At 38.9% G+C, this 20,821-nt stretch overlaps 2 protein-coding genes across 3 annotated transcripts; both read left to right on the plus strand.

The window, feature by feature from the left end:
- Positions 1-4,293: 4,293 nt before the first annotated feature.
- LOC137728764 (F-box protein SKIP22) lies at positions 4,294-6,027 on the plus strand. Its single transcript, XM_068467521.2, has one exon. It carries the CDS (start codon positions 4,330-4,332, stop codon positions 5,809-5,811), a length of 1,482 nt encoding a protein of 493 aa, XP_068323622.2. The 5' UTR covers positions 4,294-4,329; the 3' UTR covers positions 5,812-6,027.
- An 8,062-nt stretch (positions 6,028-14,089) lies between these two features.
- Positions 14,090-17,789, plus strand: LOC137729656 (mogroside I-E synthase-like). 2 transcript variants are annotated; one of them, XM_088678837.1, is made up of 3 exons: positions 14,090-14,814; positions 14,908-16,747; positions 16,867-17,789. In XM_088678837.1, exons 2-3 carry the CDS (start codon positions 16,091-16,093, stop codon positions 17,590-17,592), a joined length of 1,383 nt encoding a protein of 460 aa, XP_088534963.1. In that variant the 5' UTR covers positions 14,090-14,814; positions 14,908-16,090; the 3' UTR covers positions 17,593-17,789. The 2 variants fall into 2 exon arrangements, with proteins under 2 accessions (XP_088534963.1, XP_068324754.2); XM_068468653.2 differs by having other exon boundaries at positions 14,090-16,747.
- The last annotated feature ends 3,032 nt before the right edge of the window (positions 17,790-20,821 follow it).

Raw genomic sequence — 20,821 nt, forward strand, 5'->3', positions numbered from 1 at the left:
TAATTTGTATTCACAATATCTATTGTGGTAATTCCCATCTATTCAAATTTAGGATTCTAAGATCACCTTACGGAATGAACAAGAGCAAGGATTCCGGACAACTCAACGGAATCCAACAACATCGGGTTCCGGACCACTCAACGAAACCAAAATATCAACCAGTTTCTCATAATTTACCCAGACCTGTCATATGTAAAGTCAATGCCAATATTATGGAATTAGTGCACTGGCAAATCAGGCACTCAGATAAGCTGAGAGACTCGGGTGAGGGACAATAAAATAAGCATGTGATACAATAATAAAACCAGCCATCAATCATAATTTATAAACCTTGAATATAAATCTTTCACAAGAAATCAATACCAAACTTGGGAGTCACCCAGACAGCCAAAAGTTCATTTCAAACAACCATAACATCTCACACCCATATTCACATACACACAATGAAAGTAGAATTAGGGCGACACAGTTCAGCCAAAGCCTACACCTTTGCAACCATCTCAAACTAAACTCAGTGAACTAAGGTGGATACAATCCCGAACCATCACTCAACGGGATCACGGAGTAAGAGGGATCCCGGACCATCACTCAACGGAACCCAAATCAAGATACGATTCCTGACCATCACTCAACGGAATCGCGAAGTGGAGTAGGAAGGATTCCAGACCATCACTCAACAGAATCCAAACCAGGATATGATTCCGGACCATCACTCAACGGAATCGCGGAGTACATTGCATAACCACCCATCAATGAAACAACACATGAATCAAGTTACTCAAGTTATAAAGGCTCAACGAAACAAGAAATGAAATAATGAAACGAGCATTGATACATGTTTCAAAGCAACAAACCCCATGACAATGGGTTAACAGTCCACCACTAGCCCTCACCTTCATCAAATCAAGCCAATCATACAAAACAAACCATATTTCCAATATGCACGTCAAATCCCACTTCATATAATTATATCATTGGCTAAATATGAAAATTAACAATTTATAGGAAAAATGATTATAAAACCATTTCATATTCACATATATTAAAGTCACTCACATTTCATCATATCATACCATCTATGTAAATCAACCACCTTTCGAATATGCACGTCAAATCACATATCACGATCATCATTAGTATACAAGCCAAATCATGTTTAATAAACATAGGTCTATGGCTAAATGTATATATATAATCACATTTCAATAGAATCACATTATAAGACCAAGTCAAATTCACAGATGATACCAATATAAGAAATCAAGGTAATAACCATATCGCATATGTTCAAGTCACTCTCTAACCAATGTAGGCCCACTAGACTTCACTTAAGTCTCCCATAGTACTAATTTTAATATTTAGACCGTTCCGAGACATGTTGACCATAATTCAACTTTCGGTCAACGATGGGGTCCACAATGATCCGCAAATCAGATTTATGATCCATAACTTCCCAAAGTCCACATTATACTTTGAGGATAACATACTAAAGTTTCATTATGATCCAATGGTCGAATTGTCGTCAATCACACAAACAAGTGGCGGTCCAAATTGATCACCACACCAAACAATTGAATCTTTGGAAACCAAGCTAGACATAGGTTCACATGGTCACTAGAAGGTATTTGAAACCTAGACAACACTCGTGAATAATCCCACGCACCGCCACATGCGGTGGAAGTCAAGATGGAGGGTTTAGAAACCCCGAATTTCAACATTAACTAGATGAGCTCAAATTTACGTGGTAGCTAGAGCTCAGCAAGGGAAACACTTTTCACAACTAGGCCGACGATAAATTCTAATCGGAAACAGTCCAATTTCACTGGAGAAAACCGAATTTCTAGGGTTCTAAACACCCAACTCTAAAATGAATATGAAAGCACAAACTAAGCATACCCACTTGAAGATTATGAAGAGTAGATGAAGTTTCATACCTCACTCAAAGGAAATCGTTGCCGGAATCGCCGGAAAAGTGATAAAACCGCCAGAAAAGTCGTGGAATTTGCGACCTCGAACTGCAAAGATGGAAAAGAAATGGGGAAATCTAACATCACAGAGATGTAGGGCTCGTCAAGAGCTTTCCATGGACATCAAGATCACCTAAAACGGAGCTCGGATGAAGAAGATACAAGCGGGTCAAGTTTGGTGGGTTTATGGGTCAAATCTCCCTCAGACAGGTTAGGCAGCTCCCCTTTTCCCTTTTCTGAAAACCCCTCCCACTTTTTGGAGGTTTCACTCCAATTATAGCATTTTGATAATTTTATCAAAATGCCACCAACTTTAAACGACTTTAACTTCTCCGTTCGGACTCGGAAATAAGATCTGTTTACGCCTACGCGCTCATGAAATCGAACTCTACCTAACCAATTCAAGAGTTGACCGAAAAGGATGAGACAATTTGAAATGACTAAAGTACCCCTTACTTCGTTTTCTTAAATTTGGAGAAATAAAGAACTAGTTCCAATCAAATCTTCGAAATACGTCAAGAATAAAATAAAATAATAATTTTAGGGACGGGATATCACATTATTACTTTTGATAAGTGAATGGTTTTTGAAAAACCTTGTTTTCGCCCACTCACATTTTCTATTTTTGCACCCCTCTAAGTCTTAGTAGTAAAGTTTCCATATCGACGAGGATTTCTGACACTTCCCAGTACAGGTGACTTCTTATGATGGCATAATCATTATCTTACTTTACTGTACTCTACTTATGCTCTGTATAACGTGTGTATGGGTCCATATCTGCTCACCGCACACTCGTGTATTTAGGCACTTTTAGGTTTAAATTTATTCATAGTTTACACATTATCACACTTTATGACTTCGTCACCTTCCAGGTGTCGGCCAACATAGCTTGATTCGAAGTCCTAGCGGACATTCCGGGTTGGGGTGTGTCATTTACCCTATTGCATAATTAATATTAAGTACAAAAGGAAATTAATAATAAAACTCAAACTTATCAATAAACCCACATACTATAATTTAACCCTAGCATCATCCTTTGTTTATCCTACTTTCATTCTAGCTAAAATTTTAATAACTCTAATAGAGAAAAACAAGTTTTTTTATTGATAGATGGTGATTTTTGAAGTTTTGAATGCTCCAAGTAAGGTATAACTCGATTTATGGATGTTTTGTTCGTTTGCTTCTTCTTTGGATTAAATTTCATACTTTAAATAGTAAATTGTATTTTTTTTTTCTCTGCTATCTACGCCCCAAAACACTATCATTAAAGATGAGCAGAAACAGTAAACTCTATCATTGTAAAAGAAAAGATGTGAACCTCATCAAAAGTTATAGCAACATAACAGTATGTTGCAATAAGAGTTTGATATGTGACACAAGGTCAAAATATTTTAAGACTTTCATCAAATGAACATAACAAGAACAAATAATAAAGATGAGAATTCCAAATAGCATTTAACTTCTACAACTTGGTAGTGTGTTGTCCTCCTGACTTGCGTGATGATTATCATAAGCCCTGAGGAAACAAGGTTATTTCCATCATACATTCATTTAGAAGTAGAACAGAAAGATGAATGAAAAGGGTTTAATGAGAATATTACCCTTCACCGAACATGCCTCCATCCAAATCCAAAGCATTAAGGTCAACTGTTTCCGGCAAAGTGATGGACTGGAGCTTGCATTGCATTCTCTGGAAAATTCAAGTCTATGGAAGGATCTCTTGGATTCCAAATATATGGATGAGTTTGGTAGCAGAAAGGAAAAAAAAAAAAAAAAAAAAACCATGGACATGCTAATCCTAGATGGCCTATGCAATTATAAAGGGGCAAATGACTCATCTTTGAAAAAAAAAAAACATTCAATTAGAGATGTTATTTTATAAAATGAATGAGTATAAAGATAACTTTATATTTTGAATTGGGTTTGAGAAGGTAATTTAGGTAATAAATTTAGATTTAAAAATATACTAATTCCTTAATTAAAAAATAATATAGGTGTAAAAAGAAATTATATGTGTTCAAAAAATTTTTTCTAAAAAATAATAAAAATATGGACAAAGAATAATGGAGGTGGATTGTCTGCCCACCCATTTTCATACTCTCCGTATACCCTCCTGTAATGTGTGGTCACGTTTAAGTCATGTCAACATTTTATATTAATTTTTTTATAACAATAATAAAACAAAAACTCATAAGAATATAAAATGTTGACGTAACTTAATTATAACCACACAAATAAAAAGGCATGAAGAGAGTATGGAAATGAGAGGTAGACAATCCACCTCCAAAAATAATACCTATGCTTTAAGAGTAAAAAGAAAAATGGGGGGCACAGAAAATTAGAAACAAAAAACCAAACGAGAATGAAACTGAGAGTGCGATCGACAGAAACCAAAGAAACCATTCGAGTGGAGGTCCCCGATCTCTGCTCTCTCCACCACCTCAAGCAAACCGTCTCCCAACTAATCTCCGCCGCTCCTTCCTCCTTCCGCCTCTCCCTCAACCACCGCGACGAGCTCCAAGCGCCATCCCCTCACGATTCCCTCCGCTCCCTCGGCATCACCTCCGGCGATCTTGTCTTCTACACCCTCGACCCCTCCTCCCAAACCCTAGCTTTGCCTTCCCATCCAAATTTGCACTCCTCCGCAGAATCCCCAAATCGAATTGAGCCCCAATGTTCGCATTTCCGTAACTCCGAAACCCTAATGGACAAAGGGGGTGTTATGGACGATTCGATTGGTGAAGATCCGAGCTCTCGAGGTTCGAATTCGGAAACCCTGGTAGTTTCTGGTGCCCAAAGTATGGAAATTGATGATCCGTCTGATGGGCTAGGGTTGGAAAGGTACTCGGTTCCATTTTTCTTGAAGCGGGTACTGAGGGAGGAGTTGGGAGAGGATCGTAGCAATCATCATAAGCTATTGTTGATTTCTGTACATGCTGTGCTATTAGAGTCTGGTTTCGTTGGGTTCGATTCACTTTCGAGTATGTTGGCCAATCAAAAGACGGGTTCAACGATTTCGCTTTCATATACTTTGCCTGAGCTTTTGCGAAATCGGGGCAGTGATCGTAATGGGGTTGAAGGGGTTGTGTTTAAGTTTCAGAATTTGGGGCATTTTGTGAATGTTTATGGGTCTTTGGCCTTTGGCGGTTCTTCACCCCATCAGATATGTTTGGACAAAAACAGATTTGCCCCAATGATCGAATCCATTTGGGAAAACCAAAATGTCCATGGGAGAGATGGGTTAGCCCCAGAGAGAGAAGTTTTAGAGTTTTGGATGATTGTGAAAGATGGGATCACATTTCCATTGCTGAATGATCTTTGCGCAATGGCGGGTTTGCCCGCCCCACCGAGCCTTATGCGCCTTCCACGGGAGCTCAAAATGAAGATTCTGGAGCCACTGCCTGGTGTCGACATTGCCAAGGTGGGTTGTGTTTGTAAGGAGCTGCAAAATCATGCTAATAATGATGAATTGTGGAAGCAGAAGTATGCTGAGGAGTTCGGTAATGGCAGCAGAGGAGAAGGAACTGGAGGTGAAGGAACAGTGACTAACTGGAAGTTTAGGTTTGTTGGAAATTGGGAGACTAGGAAGCAACAAATGAAAGCAGTAGTGATGTGGAGATCAATTGAGACGCCTTATTTCAACCATATCAGGAGGGACCATAACCCACTTGTACCTCCGAGGATTGGTGGAATAATTGGTGGGGATTATGACCGCTTTCCACTCCTAGGTGCCGTTGATCCTACTGGACAAGCACATCCTCTACAACAACCCCGAATATCTTATATGCGGCGTAATTTTTCACCCAACTGCAATCTGGGCAGTCTGGGAGGGTTCAATATCTAATCTGGTGGTTTGAAGGTTGCTGGAACTGAAGCTGCAGGTTCATGTTTCGTTTGCATAGTACATATAATAAGCATATTGTTTAATCTCCAGCTAGTATTAAGACTAAATTATCGTAAACTTTAGCTTTTTTTTTTTCTTCTTGTTGATGCATACGTTTGTTGTTACTTATGTTGATTACCGTTGGATTTTGGATATAATTTAAAGTCAAGTTCTGTAGTTTTGGTGTATATCTGTCTGTTTTTGATGTGCATATAAGCTGCTCTGCTGAATATTTACTTATTTCTGCCGGTGCTGAGACGATAGTACCGTGTATGCCAACAGGCGACTTCTTGTTTAGTTTAATTTGCTTAGCTATAAACTTCTAGCTAACATTCTGTCTAGACTGAACTGAACCACATTTGTGAATAGTCGTTGTAACGATACCCACAAATCAAAAATTCGAAAGACAAGTTGAACATTCCCCTAGTGTTGCTTTAGTCTTAAGCGATCGAGTCTTGGTACCCTTTTAAGATTCAAAAATTCCTCATCTCCTCCACTCTTAACTTCAAACCGCAATTGGAGCAACTTCAGCTGTTTATGGAAGAAGGAGCTCCAACTGTTTATTTCTTGCTTGCAACCCTTATCATCATTCAATGTACAAGGCAATCCATGTGGTTCATGCAATGCAAAAACCAACTGCTTTACATGGAGATCAACTCATCTTCAGCTTGTTTGGGTCTTCCTATTGAAATCTCAATTGTATTGGTCTCCTCGACACACATCATCAGGGACAATCCCAATTTCACATGATCGACTTTGCGGGTTCTCGTGAACTAACAACTTTGGTATCTAATTCTTCTTCAGCAAGACAATCCCTTCAGCGCAGCGAAGTGGGTGCTAGCCTATTAAGAGAAATTTTTGGGTCCTCTTAGAGACATTTTTGTGTCCTGTAAGAGGACCGCCTCATTCTGGTTCTTGTGTAATTGTGTTTCATGGGCGTACAGGTGACGTGTTTTCCGCGTGGATTAAAAAATTTCATAGAGTGCTAGCGCCCAAAACCAATATAAGATAACGAAAAATCTTCACAAAGAAACGTGGTTTGGCAACCCAATTCAGATCAAGTAAAATGGAGACTAGCAGCACACCGAGAACCAAGTCCAGGTTAAAACAGAGTTTTATTTTTATTTTTTTTCTTTCATTTAATTTGAGATGTTTATTTATTTTTTTTTTTCCAAGAACCATTTCTCTTTCCGAAGCTTATGCAATAATGAGATGTATCGAAATCCAACAGGATCCTCTTCGGATTTTTTTGGTAAGGATACTAGGGATTCGTAAATTATATCCGTTCATCGTACATCGTATGATTATTTTTTATTAGGTACTGTTTGTGTTTAATTTTAAATAAAAATATTTAAAATGATTTCTGACCGCACGATGTACGATGAACAGACACGATTCACGGATCTCAAGAACCTCACAAAGAGGATCCGGATTCTATCGAAATTACTTGGTTCTAAACTGGCAAACTCCACATCATGACTTGCGTAAGAAGGCTGCAACATCTACTGTTTGGTGGATGGATTGTACACCATCTTCATTCTTGAAATATTCTATTATGCTTCAACGTATCTTATACTCCGGCCTTTTAGCTGTTAGATTTTGTTATTGATCTTTGACCAAGGATTTATCGGCCACAAACTCCAAAGTAAGGTTACCCGGGCATACAAGAAATCTCACTCATTCTTCTATAAAACTGGCTTCGAAATTTTCTCCTAAATATACAATTAAAACATTCGAGAACAAGTTAAAGTTTAGTGCAGAGAGAGAAATGGGGAAAGGACAGAGAGCCTACAAAACTCACTGCTTGATTTTACCCTATCCATAGATGTCTATGTGGAAAGGTTCTGGAAAGTTGGGTCGATAACTTTTAGTGAGCTTCTTGGGAACTTTTGAGCTCGGGTTCTCCGGCTGATTGTGTTATTAATGATTCATTCATGCCTTGGCCTTTGGATGTCGCCAAGAACTTTTGGAATAGCCGGGGGGCGGTTTCTTCACTGAGTCTTGTGCCGTTGACAGCATCTACTACAATGTCCACGAAAGGCTTTCGAAGCTTCCTCTTACCGGGCTTTCCATGAACTGGCTGTGGGACAGTTCTCCAATGTTGACAAACTTGATTGGGTCCTCTTCAACACATTTATAGTTGGAAGAACAGGTCTCTCTCTCTCTCTTTCTCTCTCTCTCTCTCTCTCTCTCTCTCTCTCTCTCTCTCTCTCTCTCTCTCTCTGCAACACATTTTCTGCTTAGGTGGTGCATTGGATGGCTAAGTTTTGGCGATTGAGGACCGTAGGACCAACTATACCGTCCAAGTACTTGCACAAGCGACTTGAAGATGACCAAGAATATGGTGTGAATCTCTTACAAGACAATGATGCCGGTATAAAATGGCTAAACGGAAGGCTAAAAGAGTATGTCGCTTCTGTATCGTTTGGCACTGTAGCGACACTCGAAGTTGAGCAAATGGAGGAGCTTGCTTGGGGATTGAATAGGAGCAATAGTAATTTCTTGTGGGTGGTTAGAGAATCAGCAGCAGCAAAGGTCCCAAAGGGTCGCAGAGGAGACATCCGAGAAGAATTGGAAAGAGCCTCTAAGAAAAGATTTGGACTACTTGGATCTAACAAAAGATATGGCACTAAACCGAGCGCAATGGCGTTATCGGATTCATGTAGCTGACCCTACTTAGTGGGATAAGACTTTGTTGTTGTTGTTGTGGATATCATTGTTACATATGTTGATGACCTTTTGGTCTTGATGTGCATACAAGCTGTTCTGCTGCATTGTTCTCCTAGTCTTACTAGTTTCTGCTGGTGCTAAGATGATATGGTTTTCATATATGATGTTTCAATTAGTACTATGCACATTGGGTTTTGATTCAATTCATTTGGATCAGTTATAAACTTCTAAATAATATTCTCGTTAGACTGAATCAAACCCAATGTTCGAACAGTCTATCATTAATCTTTAGTTTTGTAGTCTGCTGTTGTTAAAGAATAATCTCATACTCTTACCAAATTCATAACTTCAAGTCTCGGCATCTTTAACATTCGAAAATTCCCCATCTCCTGTCCTCAATAATTCTCTCCTTAGAAGTGTAACTCGTAAGGAAGCCTTGGCACGAAAATTAAAGAACGTGAAAACCAAGTAAGTGGCTCTAAGGACATCCAACATTGTTTTGTGTCTAATTTTTCTTCAGCAAGACAATCTCCCTACTCCTGATGTGAAAAATATGAATGTTGTTGTTGCTCCAGTGAGATGAACTTACTTGGATATGTAAATTTTGGATTTGATATTTTGTGTGTGTTTATATTTATGATACTATATTTTTTATAATGTAGTTCTTTAGAAATAACGTCTTTACGAAGCAAAAAACACTTCTTTATTTTTTTGCCAAATGCAAATGAAAAATGTTTTTAGTCCCATTCCAAAAACAATTTTAAACCGACTCTGCATCTCTTTTGCATCTGCTCTTACGTGCTACTCAACTATTTCTCTTTTAAGTCACGTTTTCTGATCAATGCACATGGTCCTAGCTAGACCTGGCAATTTTTGACACGACCCGATAACCCGACACGACACGACACGAAATTAACAGGTGTTTGGGTCGACACGATAACGAATCGGGTCTTATCGGGTAACCCGATAAGCACCTGTTAAGATAACGGGTTGGGTCGGGTATACACGTGGGTAAACACGATACACGATAAGCAGAATATTATTTTTATAATTTTATAACCCTAAAAAAATACTGTAATAATTATATACATTAATTTTACAATTTTATACCCCTAAAAATTATAATAAATATATATATTAAATTAACTATAAAATTTATAATAATTATAATAATTATATATACTATAATAATTATACCCCCAAAATATTAAGTCTATCTATACTAATTATATATATATATATATATATATTAAATTTTATAAAAACTATAATAATTATTAATTAATAATTTAATATGCATGATGTAACATCCCGTCCCAAATTTCATTTTAACGTACATTGAAATTACAATTTTACCCTAATTTGTTTGTGTACGTTAAGTGTTGTGTTGTGTGGGTTGTGGGACCACACACAATCATGCATTTTCTTTTTCTCCCGGGATTTCCTCCCTCTTTCCCTCACTTTCTGTCACTTTGTCTCTCTCTCTCTCTCTCCCTCCCCGAGCTCCATTATTCTTCTTCTTCCTCTACACACGGACACACATACAAGCATAATCAAACCTTCACCAATCAAGAAACTAAGACCACCATCGTGTTCGTGGAGCTGAGAGGAGTTCAAAGGTGCCATTTTCAGGTAAGAATATAGATGTTTTCACGTCGTTTCAACGAGGTCCGATTATTGCACTGTTCATGCAAACCTAATCTAGCTTGTTTTAGGAGATTCTAAGCTTGTAGATGTGTTTGTGAGGTCTCAAGGAGCCTCGGAGTAGTTCGTTGGGTGAGTTTGGACGTCGGGATCGTCCTGTGCAAAGTTGGCCGAACTTGGATCGTTGTTGCAGGTGAGATTCCTTGATTTTTAGGCCTTAAAAGTAGTCCAACGTGATTCTACTAGTCTTAAGCTTCATTTTGGTATAAAGAACGTGAAATTTGGTTGAAAAACGAAGGAGAAAACAAAGTTTGAAAAATTCCCAGTTTTCCGGCGCCGTCGCCGGCGCCGGAGGTTCGCCGGAGAAGAAAGGGGAATATTCCGTTAAGTCTAACGGAATATTCCTAACGGCAGTGACGGAATCCGGTTAGATTTGACGGAATATTCCGTCAGTTAACGGAATATTCCTGATGGCGTCTGTTGACACCGTCAGTGTGCCTGGCACGTGGCCGCGCGTGGGGGGCGCGTAGGTCCGTGCCTTGGCCGGCGCGTGGGGGCGCGTGCGTGGTCCAAAAATTTTTCTAAAAATATGGGCGTGATCCTGAGGTTGTGTAGGTCACGTTGGTATATTCATTTGTCCAATTTGAGCAATGTATGAGAAGTTATTACGAGAAGTTGCTTAGGTGCTTTTAAATTAATGTTTTCGTAACTTTGTCGCGTATAGGTGATTCGTTTTCCGAGGACGAGCGTACGCACTCGAGGCAGGGGGGCTACGACCCTTCTAATTATCAGTGAGTGGGCTTTTGTTTTCCGTATATACCTATATACCTCTAAATTCCGAGAAATAGAATAGAAAAGGTTATATGTTTTATGCCATGCATCATTTGAATATTGTTTACGCATCATCACGTGCATTGGTAATTGGCATACATATATATAAATGTGTATTTGGTGCTGTGGACGCACAGGTAAGTGCCAGGTAAGCGGTATTCATGTGGTTATGCATTCCTGTTTATTATGCAATAGTAGTTTGAGATGCTTAGAGAGCTCATAATCTGCACCCCCGGTGTTAGTGCTCCCGTCCAGGGCCAGGGCACAGCCTTCACGTGTATGTTCACCAGCACCGCATGCTCGTCTTGGATCCAAGTTAGGTGCAAGCCTGTCGTACAGACCACATTAGGTGGTTCCGACTTGTAGGTGACCCGCGATTTATCGCACAGCTTCACGTGATCGTAGCACTAGAGCATACATATATATATTACACCCAGCTTGTCGTACAGACCACGTTAGGTGGTTCCGACTCGTGTGCAGATTCAGTTATTGAGTTTGAGATTGGAGCTCTATATGCAGTCGTACAGGTCACGTTAGGTGACTCCCGGCTGCCAGATTATATGTTATTGTTGTGAATTATGTTTGAGCATTTACATTTATTATGAGATTCTAATGTGGCATATTCTCAAGTATGAATGGCATATTCTCAAGCATGAATGGCATATTTTGGAGCATGTTTGGCATATTTGTACATACGTATATATGTTTATTTTCTGGGAAATTATACTTGTTTTACGGCGAGGGGTTACAAAGTTTTGAGAAGTGTTTGGATTTGGAAAAAGAATTGTTTTGCTGACCCACTCAACTTTGTTTTGCGCCCCTCCAGGTTCAAGAATTGCAAAGGTGTGGTGACTACGAGGAATTTCAACGGTGTTCTGACAGAATAGACCAAATGAGGACTCACCTTCGGGTGTTTCATCTTAGAAGTTGTATTTTTTAAAGCTTCCGAACTGTGTAAATGGTTACGTCACTCTCACGTGACGGCCAGCATGCCCTCCTTCGGGACGGGGTGTGTCACATGATCATGCATTGCATATTTGCATGATTTTGCATCCATTGAAATTTGATGCGTCAGGATTCATATGTGATTTGTTTCCATTCTCAAATTTCAATAATCAATTTCTTGCCATTGCCATTTGCCAACTTGCCGCCCTTTTTGAAAAAAAAAATGGAGGGAAAATGAAAATGTTAAGAAAAGTTGAAAATAAAACAAAAAAGTGAGGGAATTCAATTAGGGAAAGATGTTGGAGGGAAAAGTGAAAATGATAAGAAAAAGTTGAAAAGGAAACAAAAAAGAGAGGGAAAAATGAAAATTAATAGAAGTGGTGAATCTAAGTATAAATAAACTCTAAGTGTTAGTCAATCTATCGTTTTACGAATTCTCCAAAACTAATTTCAACGATCCAAACCGTCAAAATTGTTTGTATATGCTTGGAGATCACATCAGCAAAAAATCACAAAAAAAAAAACATTCAGAGATCAAGTAAACGGGACAAAGCTTTTCAACGGTTATAAATGAAAAATCACGATTTAACGGTTATTTTAACTCCGATTTTGATGATTTTTTATAACTACACTCCTTGACCCTATATGAATACAATGAATGAATTCGATATTCAATTTAAAATATTTACACAAGTGGATACCACAAAATCTTATGTTATACTTAATAAAAGTATAAATAAACTCTAAGTGTTAGTCAATCTATCGTTTTACGAATTCTCCAAAACTAATTTCAACGATCCAAACCGCCAAAATTGTTTGTATATGCTTGGAGATCACATCAGCAAAAAATCACAAAAAAAAAAACATTCAGAGATCAAGTAACGGGACAAAGCTTTTCAACGGTTATAAACGAAAAATCACGATTTAACGGTTATTTTAACTCCAATTTTGATGATTTTTTATAACTACACTCCTTGACCCTATATGAATACAATGAATGAATTCGATCTTCAATTTAAAATATTTACACAAGTGGATACCACAAAATCTTATGTTATACTTAATAAAAGTATAAATAAACTCTAAGTGTTAGTCAATCTATCGTTTTACGAATTCTCCAAAACTAATTTCAACGATCCAAACCGTCAAAATTGTTTGTATATGCTTGGAGATCACATCAGCAAAAAATCACAAAAAAAAAAATTCAGAGATCAAGTAACGGGACAAAGCTTTTCAACGGTTATAAACGAAAAATCACGATTTAACGGTTATTTTAACTCCGATTTTGATGATTTTTTATAACTACACTCCTTGACCCTATATGAATACAATGAATGAATTTGATCTTCAATTTAAAATATTTACACAAGTGGATACCACAAAATCTTATGTTATACTTAATAAAAGTATAAATAAACTCTAAGTGTTAGTCAATCTTAAAAACAAAAACTCTTTATCCTTGCACATTTAATATTTGTAATAGATTAGTAGTGTATGTATTATTTTTTTTATTAGGCTTTCATTTTCGAGTGTAGATATAGTACTTGAACGAGAAATGTTTTAATGTTTTCAAGTAATATTTATGTCGCAATGTGTGGTATGTGCAAATTTTAAAAAAAATATATTTTTTTCTTAACGGGTCATAACGGGTCATAACGGGTCGGGTCACTTTACCCGTTGGGTAAAGTGACACGACCTGTTAAGGACCCGTTAAGATAACGGGTGTGACACGACACGACCCGTTAAGATAACAGGTGTTACACGAAAACGACACGAACACGACAGACACGACCCGTTTGCCAGGTCTAGTCCTAGCCTCCTAGGAGACATTCCTTTTTCTTTATTGATCAATCAATATCTTCACTTACTTAATTTGAAACGATTATTTAGAAAGCACTTCCATAAGCTAAAAGCGCTTTTTTTGTTTTTTCTGCCTAATGCAAATGGAAAGTGTATTTACCCAATCCAAAAGCAATTTTAAACCGACTTTGCAACGATTCGTTCCCAAAATGTTACGATTTTCGTCTCGAAATGAATTTTACAAAATTACTATTTCAGATATTTATATTATTTTATTATTTTATTATTTATGGTGGGTTTTTGTGTGGCCGCGGGGCTCACACCCCACTTCCCCTTTCTTCCCCGTGTCTTCCTCCCCTCAACACTCTCAAACACTCTTATCACTTCAACTCCCTCAATTATCTGAAACCTTGTATCCCTTCTCTTCTCTGCAACGAATGGTGGTGCTGCATGTCCAGTTTGATGACGGAATGGAGCTGAACAAGGAGCTTCATAGTTCTCACCGAATTCGGGGAGGAACTCAGGTATCATCTGTAAAATACGAGGACCGGTTATAGCGTTTGAGATTGATATGGAAAAGTCCTGTTAAAAGCTGTTTTGGTTATCCTTGTGGTTTCAGGATAACAGAATAGAATATAGCCTAATTCTTTTGGGATTAGAATTTAGTATCGAGTTATATTTGGACTCATGATTCCTTATGGTTTATATAGTTTGAATCCTAGACGCATTCTAATAGGGAATAGTCGAAGGAACACTATATATAGTTCAAACCACTGCTCTTGCAAAGGTACGGTTCATTTAGTCCAAGGCCTATTGATTGTAAGAGCCATTGGTTTTGCAAAAGAGGAGAAGGTTTTGAACACAAGAAGCTGCAATGGCTTCATCATCAGGTCCGAATTCTGCAGGTAAGTTTTCAAGGTTCCTTGTTCTTGTGCTTACTTGGTTCGTGGTTCTATGCAAGTTGTGATTCAACTAGATGAACCCATTTTCCTAGATGATAGTTTATAAACTTGTTCCTACATCATCCTCAAGCCCTGCATGTTTCGAATCGACTTGGAATCTGATGTTCTGGGGGTAAGCTTCTAAGATTTTAGTAGGGAAAATTACTGCAAATGAGAGAGATTTGAAGGATTAAGCCTCTGCATGTATTGGTGTTATTATTTCCAGAAAACCAGCAGAGGAAATCCAGTGAAGTCTTGTCGCATCGAAGTGAATTTGACTCGATTTCATCTGTTATGACGCCCTGAGGAAATTATCTGAATGTCTGGTGAAATTCTAGTGCAAACCCATGTGAAACCGAGGTGTTTCATCTCTGTGCGTTATCTGCAACCAGTTCCAGAAACCAGCGAACCCACACCCACACCAGTGCAACTCCGGTGAAATCTGAGACAAATCTACCCTCTTTCATCTTTAATCTGTGACTGGGTAATTCTTAAACCCTTATTTGGTGTTATGAGCGAAATTGGGATGTAAATCCATGTAGGAAATGAGCTCATTTTAATTTCTGTGGAGTTCCGGTTAATTAACGATTCTCCGGCGAGCTCCAGCGACGGCGAACAGTGTCACTGTTAACTTTAACAGTGACAGGCGGTGACTCCTAAATTTAACGAAATTTTCAACGGAAAAGGTGTATATTCCGTTACTCATATTAGGTGTTAGAATTTGTACAATGTTAGGGATTGGATCCCTCCCTGGGATCTTAGGGATCAACGCACATGGATCGTAGATAAAAAATCGTGTGACCATAATTTTTTTCTTTTTTGTATTTTTCACGCAAAATGAGATTACTTTACTTTTAAAAATATAAAAAGCATTTAAGTTATTAACTTTTTAACACACATATTCCACCATTTATATAATGACACGTGATGTACTACCCAGTGTGTCTGTCACACTGAAAATTCTTTCTTAAAGAGGGCCTCTGTTTTTAGCCGTTGGATCAAATTTTAAGGATCCGGATTGGTGGATGTAGTGGAAGGGATCCGAAGCGGATCCCTTTCCGTTTTCAAGAGCCATATTTCTCTTTTGGATAAGATTACTAAATTTAGAGAAAAAAATTGCATCAAAGAGACGTATCCATCAAAGAGACGTCTCTCTAGCATTAGCTCTCTCTTTTTGGACCATTTAATATGCATCAAAGAGACGTATCCAAATTATTTTGGTTCAAAACGAAGAACCTTCCAAATTGTCCTGTGTGTAAAGATGTGACTTGCCTGACAAGGAATCAACATCTGCGGTTTCGTGGACTGATTATGCACTTCATCTTCATACTCCTATATAATTGGCTTCTACATTTTCTCCTAAATATTCAAACACATTTCCTAGCAAGGCTTCTAATTTAGAGCAGAAAATGGAGAAAGGACAACTGAGAGCCTACAAGGCTCACTGCTTGATCTTACCCTATCCGAGCCAAGGCCACATGAATCCGATGCTCCAATTTGCCAAGCTTCTAGATCACAAAGGAGTGAGAGTCACACTCGTGACAACTCGCTTTCTCTACAAGACAATGAACAGCTCAGCATCGAGCAGCACAGCTTGGGAGACCATCTCCGATGGCTTCGATGATGCTGGACAAGGGGACACAAACACAGACATCTATTTGGGGAGGTTCTGGCAAGTGGGGTCAAAAACTTTGGCCGAGCTTCTTGAGAAGCTTTCGAACTCAGGGTCCCCCGTGGATTGTGTTGTCTATGATGCATTCATGCCTTGGCCCTTGGATGTCGCCAAGAAGCTTGGAATAGCGGGGGCAGTTTTCTTCACACAGTCTTGTGCTGTTGACAATGTCTACTACCATGTCCACAGAGGGCTGTTGAAGCTTCCTCTTGCTGATGGTCAGTCTCAAATTTCACTTCCTGGGTTGCCAGCGCTTGGTCCTTTGGACTTGCCATCGTTTGTTTACGATTGTAGATCTTACCCAGCTTTCTACAGAATGCTTGTGGGTCAGTTGTCGAATATCGACAAAGCCGATTGGGTCCTGTGCAACACATTTTATGAGTTGGAAGAACAAGTGAGTACATTGTGAAGTTCTCTCAATCATTTTTATTCACAGTTCCTTATCTTTGATTTGATTAATTTTTAATTAGTTCAAGTAAATTAAACTAATTGCTATTGATTTTTTCTGCTTAGGTGGTGGATTGGATGGCTAAGCTTTGGCGATTGAGGACCGTTGGACCAACTATACCGTCCAACTACTTGAATAAGAGACTCAAAGGTGACAAAGAGTACAATGTCAACTTCTTCAAATCCGACAATGATGCCTGCATAAAATGGCTAAACAAGAGGCAAAAAGGTTCCATTGCTTATGCATCGTTTGGCAGCATAGCGAAACTCGAAGATGAACAAATGGAGGAGCTGGCTTGGGGCTTGAAGAGGTGCAAAAGTAGTTTCTTGTGGGTGGTTAGAGAATCAGAAGCGGCCAAGGTCCCAAAAGGGTTTATCGAGGAGACATCCGAGAAGGGTTTAGTGGTTTCGTGGTGCCCCCAAATGGAGGTTTTGGCTCATGAGGCGGTTGGATGCTTCGTCACACATTGTGGTTGGAACTCGACTTTGGAGGCATTGAGTTTGGGGGTTCCAATGGTGGCGTTGCCACAGTGGAGTGACCAGCGTACGAATGCCAAGTACATTATGGATGTGTGGAAAATCGGGGTTAGAGCTCCAACTGATGAGAAAGGGGTTGTGAGACAAGAAGTAGTAGAACAATGTATAAGTGAAGTAATGGAGGGGGAGATAGGGGAAGAAATACAGAAGAACGCCGCGAAATGGAAAGAATTGGCCCGAAAAGCAGTGGATGAAGGCGGAAGCTCTGACAAAAACATTGACGAGTTCATTGCAAAACTGCAGAATCAAAGCTAGTGCTAAAGTCCTACAAAATCGAATCGGATAACTGTCTTGGTTTGTAGCAAAAGAATCGAATATCTGTGCTGATCTAACTCGACCTTATAGGTCCCACCTCATGTAAGAGTTGCACTAATAGGCTATCTTACGGAATTATCTCCTGCATTAGAGACATGTATTTCAAATATGTTAGTGGAAAAAAATGCATATGTGCATGTGGTGTGATCTTGTCTATTAATTGCAACCAAATAAGAGAATTATATAACAAATTAATACGAGCTCGTTCGTAGAACTTGACCTTACAAAAATGGCTTGTAATAAGAGAAGGGAGTTACTGTTAAGAGTAGTTGCCCGCCGTGAGAGTAAGAAAGTTTAAAATATTTTTTAATTTAACGATGTATTTACATTAATTTAATATCGATATCGCTATTCACAAATGTAGAATCTAAAAACGCTCCGTCTTAGGTCATTTCCAATGGAGAAGGTTAAAGGTCCAAAAGTAAAAAAAATAGCCTAATTTCCTCAAAAACTCATCTCCAACCACTGGCTAGACTATATTTCTATGGAGCCTACCAGACTATTATTCGGCCAAAGGGGCATCAGACTGGCCAATTGTAGCTCCTCCCAACCCTTTTTTGGAGCTCGGCTCCTTAGTTGCAATAATTGATTCAAATGCAACAACTAGATTTGAAAAACATTCAACGGTACTTTAATTAAATTAACCAACAAATTTTAGGGAAATAGCCCAAAATGGGACAATTTCTTAATCTTGGGACAAAAATAGGACAAACCAGCCATGCACAAGCCATGTGCACCATGCACAAAATCGAAATTACTAAAATACCCACATATAAATACTAAAAATCATTAGCCCATTGCATCACTGTTCTCATTTGGAAGAAAAGGATGTCGACAGAGCTCTGTGAGCTCTGGGTTTCTGATTTCAAAGAGAGGCAAGAAGAGTGAGCTGGGTTTTGGGTTGACCTCATACCACTGATTTTGAACAAGGGGAAGCGAGGGAGAGGTGAGAAGAGTGAGTAGGGTTTTGTACCATATTTTCTGTTTTAGCCGAAAGTTCCATTTTTCCCGGCGACTAAAGCTTTGGCAGGCATATTAAGGTATGATGTTTAGTTCCAAGTTCCTTCATTAATGATTTATGGAATAAATGGGCTGTTTATAAGATGAATTTATACTTAGAAGTTAAATTAGGGTTTGTTTTTCATGTTGAGTGCGTCACATCCCGGCCCGGGGCGGATCACTTCCCGGGCCCGCTCCACCACCGTAGCACGATATTGTCCGCTTTAGGCTTACCATTCCCTCACGGTTTTGTTTTTGGGAACTCACGAGCAACTTCCTAGTGGGTCACCCATCATGGTATTGCTCTAGCCCCCTTCTCGCTTAACTGCGGAGTTCCTACGGAACACGAAGCCAGTGACCTCCCAAAAGGCCTCGTGCTAGGTAAGGATGGGAATATACATATAAGGATCACTCCCCTGGGCAGTGTGGGATGTCATATTCCACCCCCCTTAGGGGTCCGACGTCCTCGTCGGCACACCACGACCAGGGTTAGGCGCTGATACCAGTTTGTCACATCCCGGCCCGGGGCGGATCACTTCCCGGGCCCGCTCTACCACCGTAGCACGATATTGTCCGCTTTGGGCTTACCATTCCCTCACGGTTTTGTTTTTTGGAACTCACGAGCAACTTCCCAGTGGGTCACCCATCATGGGATTGCTCTAGCCCCCTTCTCGCTTAACTTCGGAGTTCCTACGGAACCCGAAGCCAGTGAGCTCCCAAAAGGCCTCGTGCTAGGTAGGGATGGGAATATACATATAAGGATCACTCCCCTGGGCAGTGTGGGATGTCATATTGAGGCATATGGGTTGTGGAATAAGTTTCAAGTTTTGACGTGCTAAAAAACTAGGATGGAACAATTTCTGGTTGAAGTGTCCAATTGCAGAAATTTGTGAAAAGTTTTCCGAAATGTGCATGACTACATCTTAATATGAGAAGCAAGAATGTTCACTAGTTATGATGCACATGTGTTTTGTCCCAGAATTTAGCGAGTATGACCACAACCTAGTTGGCCTCAGCGAAAAACAAAATTAAGAAAAATCTTAGAAGACGGTAAGGGTCATGCGTGTCCATGAAATAACGAGAACGAGTATCATGTTTTCCATGTGCACGGTTAAGTGGTGGTTGATTTACGTACCAAGACTTTTCAAACTGTCATTTTAACCATATATACTTAACAATTATGTTTTAATTGTATCCACTATACCAATATGTTGCCGTTAAAGTTTCTTCCGCTCTGTACATATCATGTGCATGTACTGTACATATTAAGTGGATGTGGTGTGCATATAATGTGTATGGTGCATATTTACATCTTTGATACTCTTCGTATTAACGTAGTTTACTATTTTTTTCTTTGATTCAGATACAGGCCCTGCAAATACGAAAAAAACGAACAAGTTTGTGAAACAATTGCCTTTGATTCAGTTGGGGTCTTTCGTGCCTATTCAAACTGCAATTTTCAAATCCTTGAAATATTTGAACCCAATCAAATTTGTTACCAAATTCAAATTAATGAATCTTCAGTTCTTTATATAAACTTTAGGGTCATTTATCTGATTGCCTCATTTTTCTGATTTAAAGAGAGCTGTGAGCTATGGGTTTTTGGATTGAGTTTAGATCTGTGAGCATAACATGTGCATGTCGTGTACATACAGTGTATGAGCGAGCTTAATACGAAGAGAGTGAATGAGTATGAGAGTATGCGAAGCAATTTTGTCTATATCCTTCTCTCTTCCTTCTTTCCACTCTGATTTTTCTCTTTTCCCTCAAATTTATCTCTTCTCCAAAAGGCAACTAACCTTTAATACGTTTTTTCATTTAATTGTTGCAAAAGCCAAACCCTATTTTAGTGCTTGTAAATTTGGATCGAGAAAAGGAGCAGAGGGAGGGAGAAGACAGAAGAAATGAAAAATCACATATAAATTAGAGAAATGATAAAAAATCAAAAATCAAAAATGAAGGATTCAGGTCTCCTCCAAGAAACACCAAACCAATCACTTCAACACCAAAAAGTCATCAATCAAAAAGCACAATAATGCAAACCCAATTCACAAAACCTACAAACGAAAAGGTTCAAAATCAAAGAAGATGGGTGGGTTAGAGAGAGAGCTCTTGTGCATATTCGAAATGTAGAGAGAGAAAGAGATTGGATGAAGAAGATGGGTAGATT

This window comes from Pyrus communis, chromosome 10 (genome assembly GCF_041283825.1).
Source record: "Pyrus communis isolate YQ-2024b chromosome 10, ASM4128382v1, whole genome shotgun sequence".
NCBI classification, from domain to species: Eukaryota; Viridiplantae; Streptophyta; class Magnoliopsida; order Rosales; family Rosaceae; genus Pyrus; species Pyrus communis.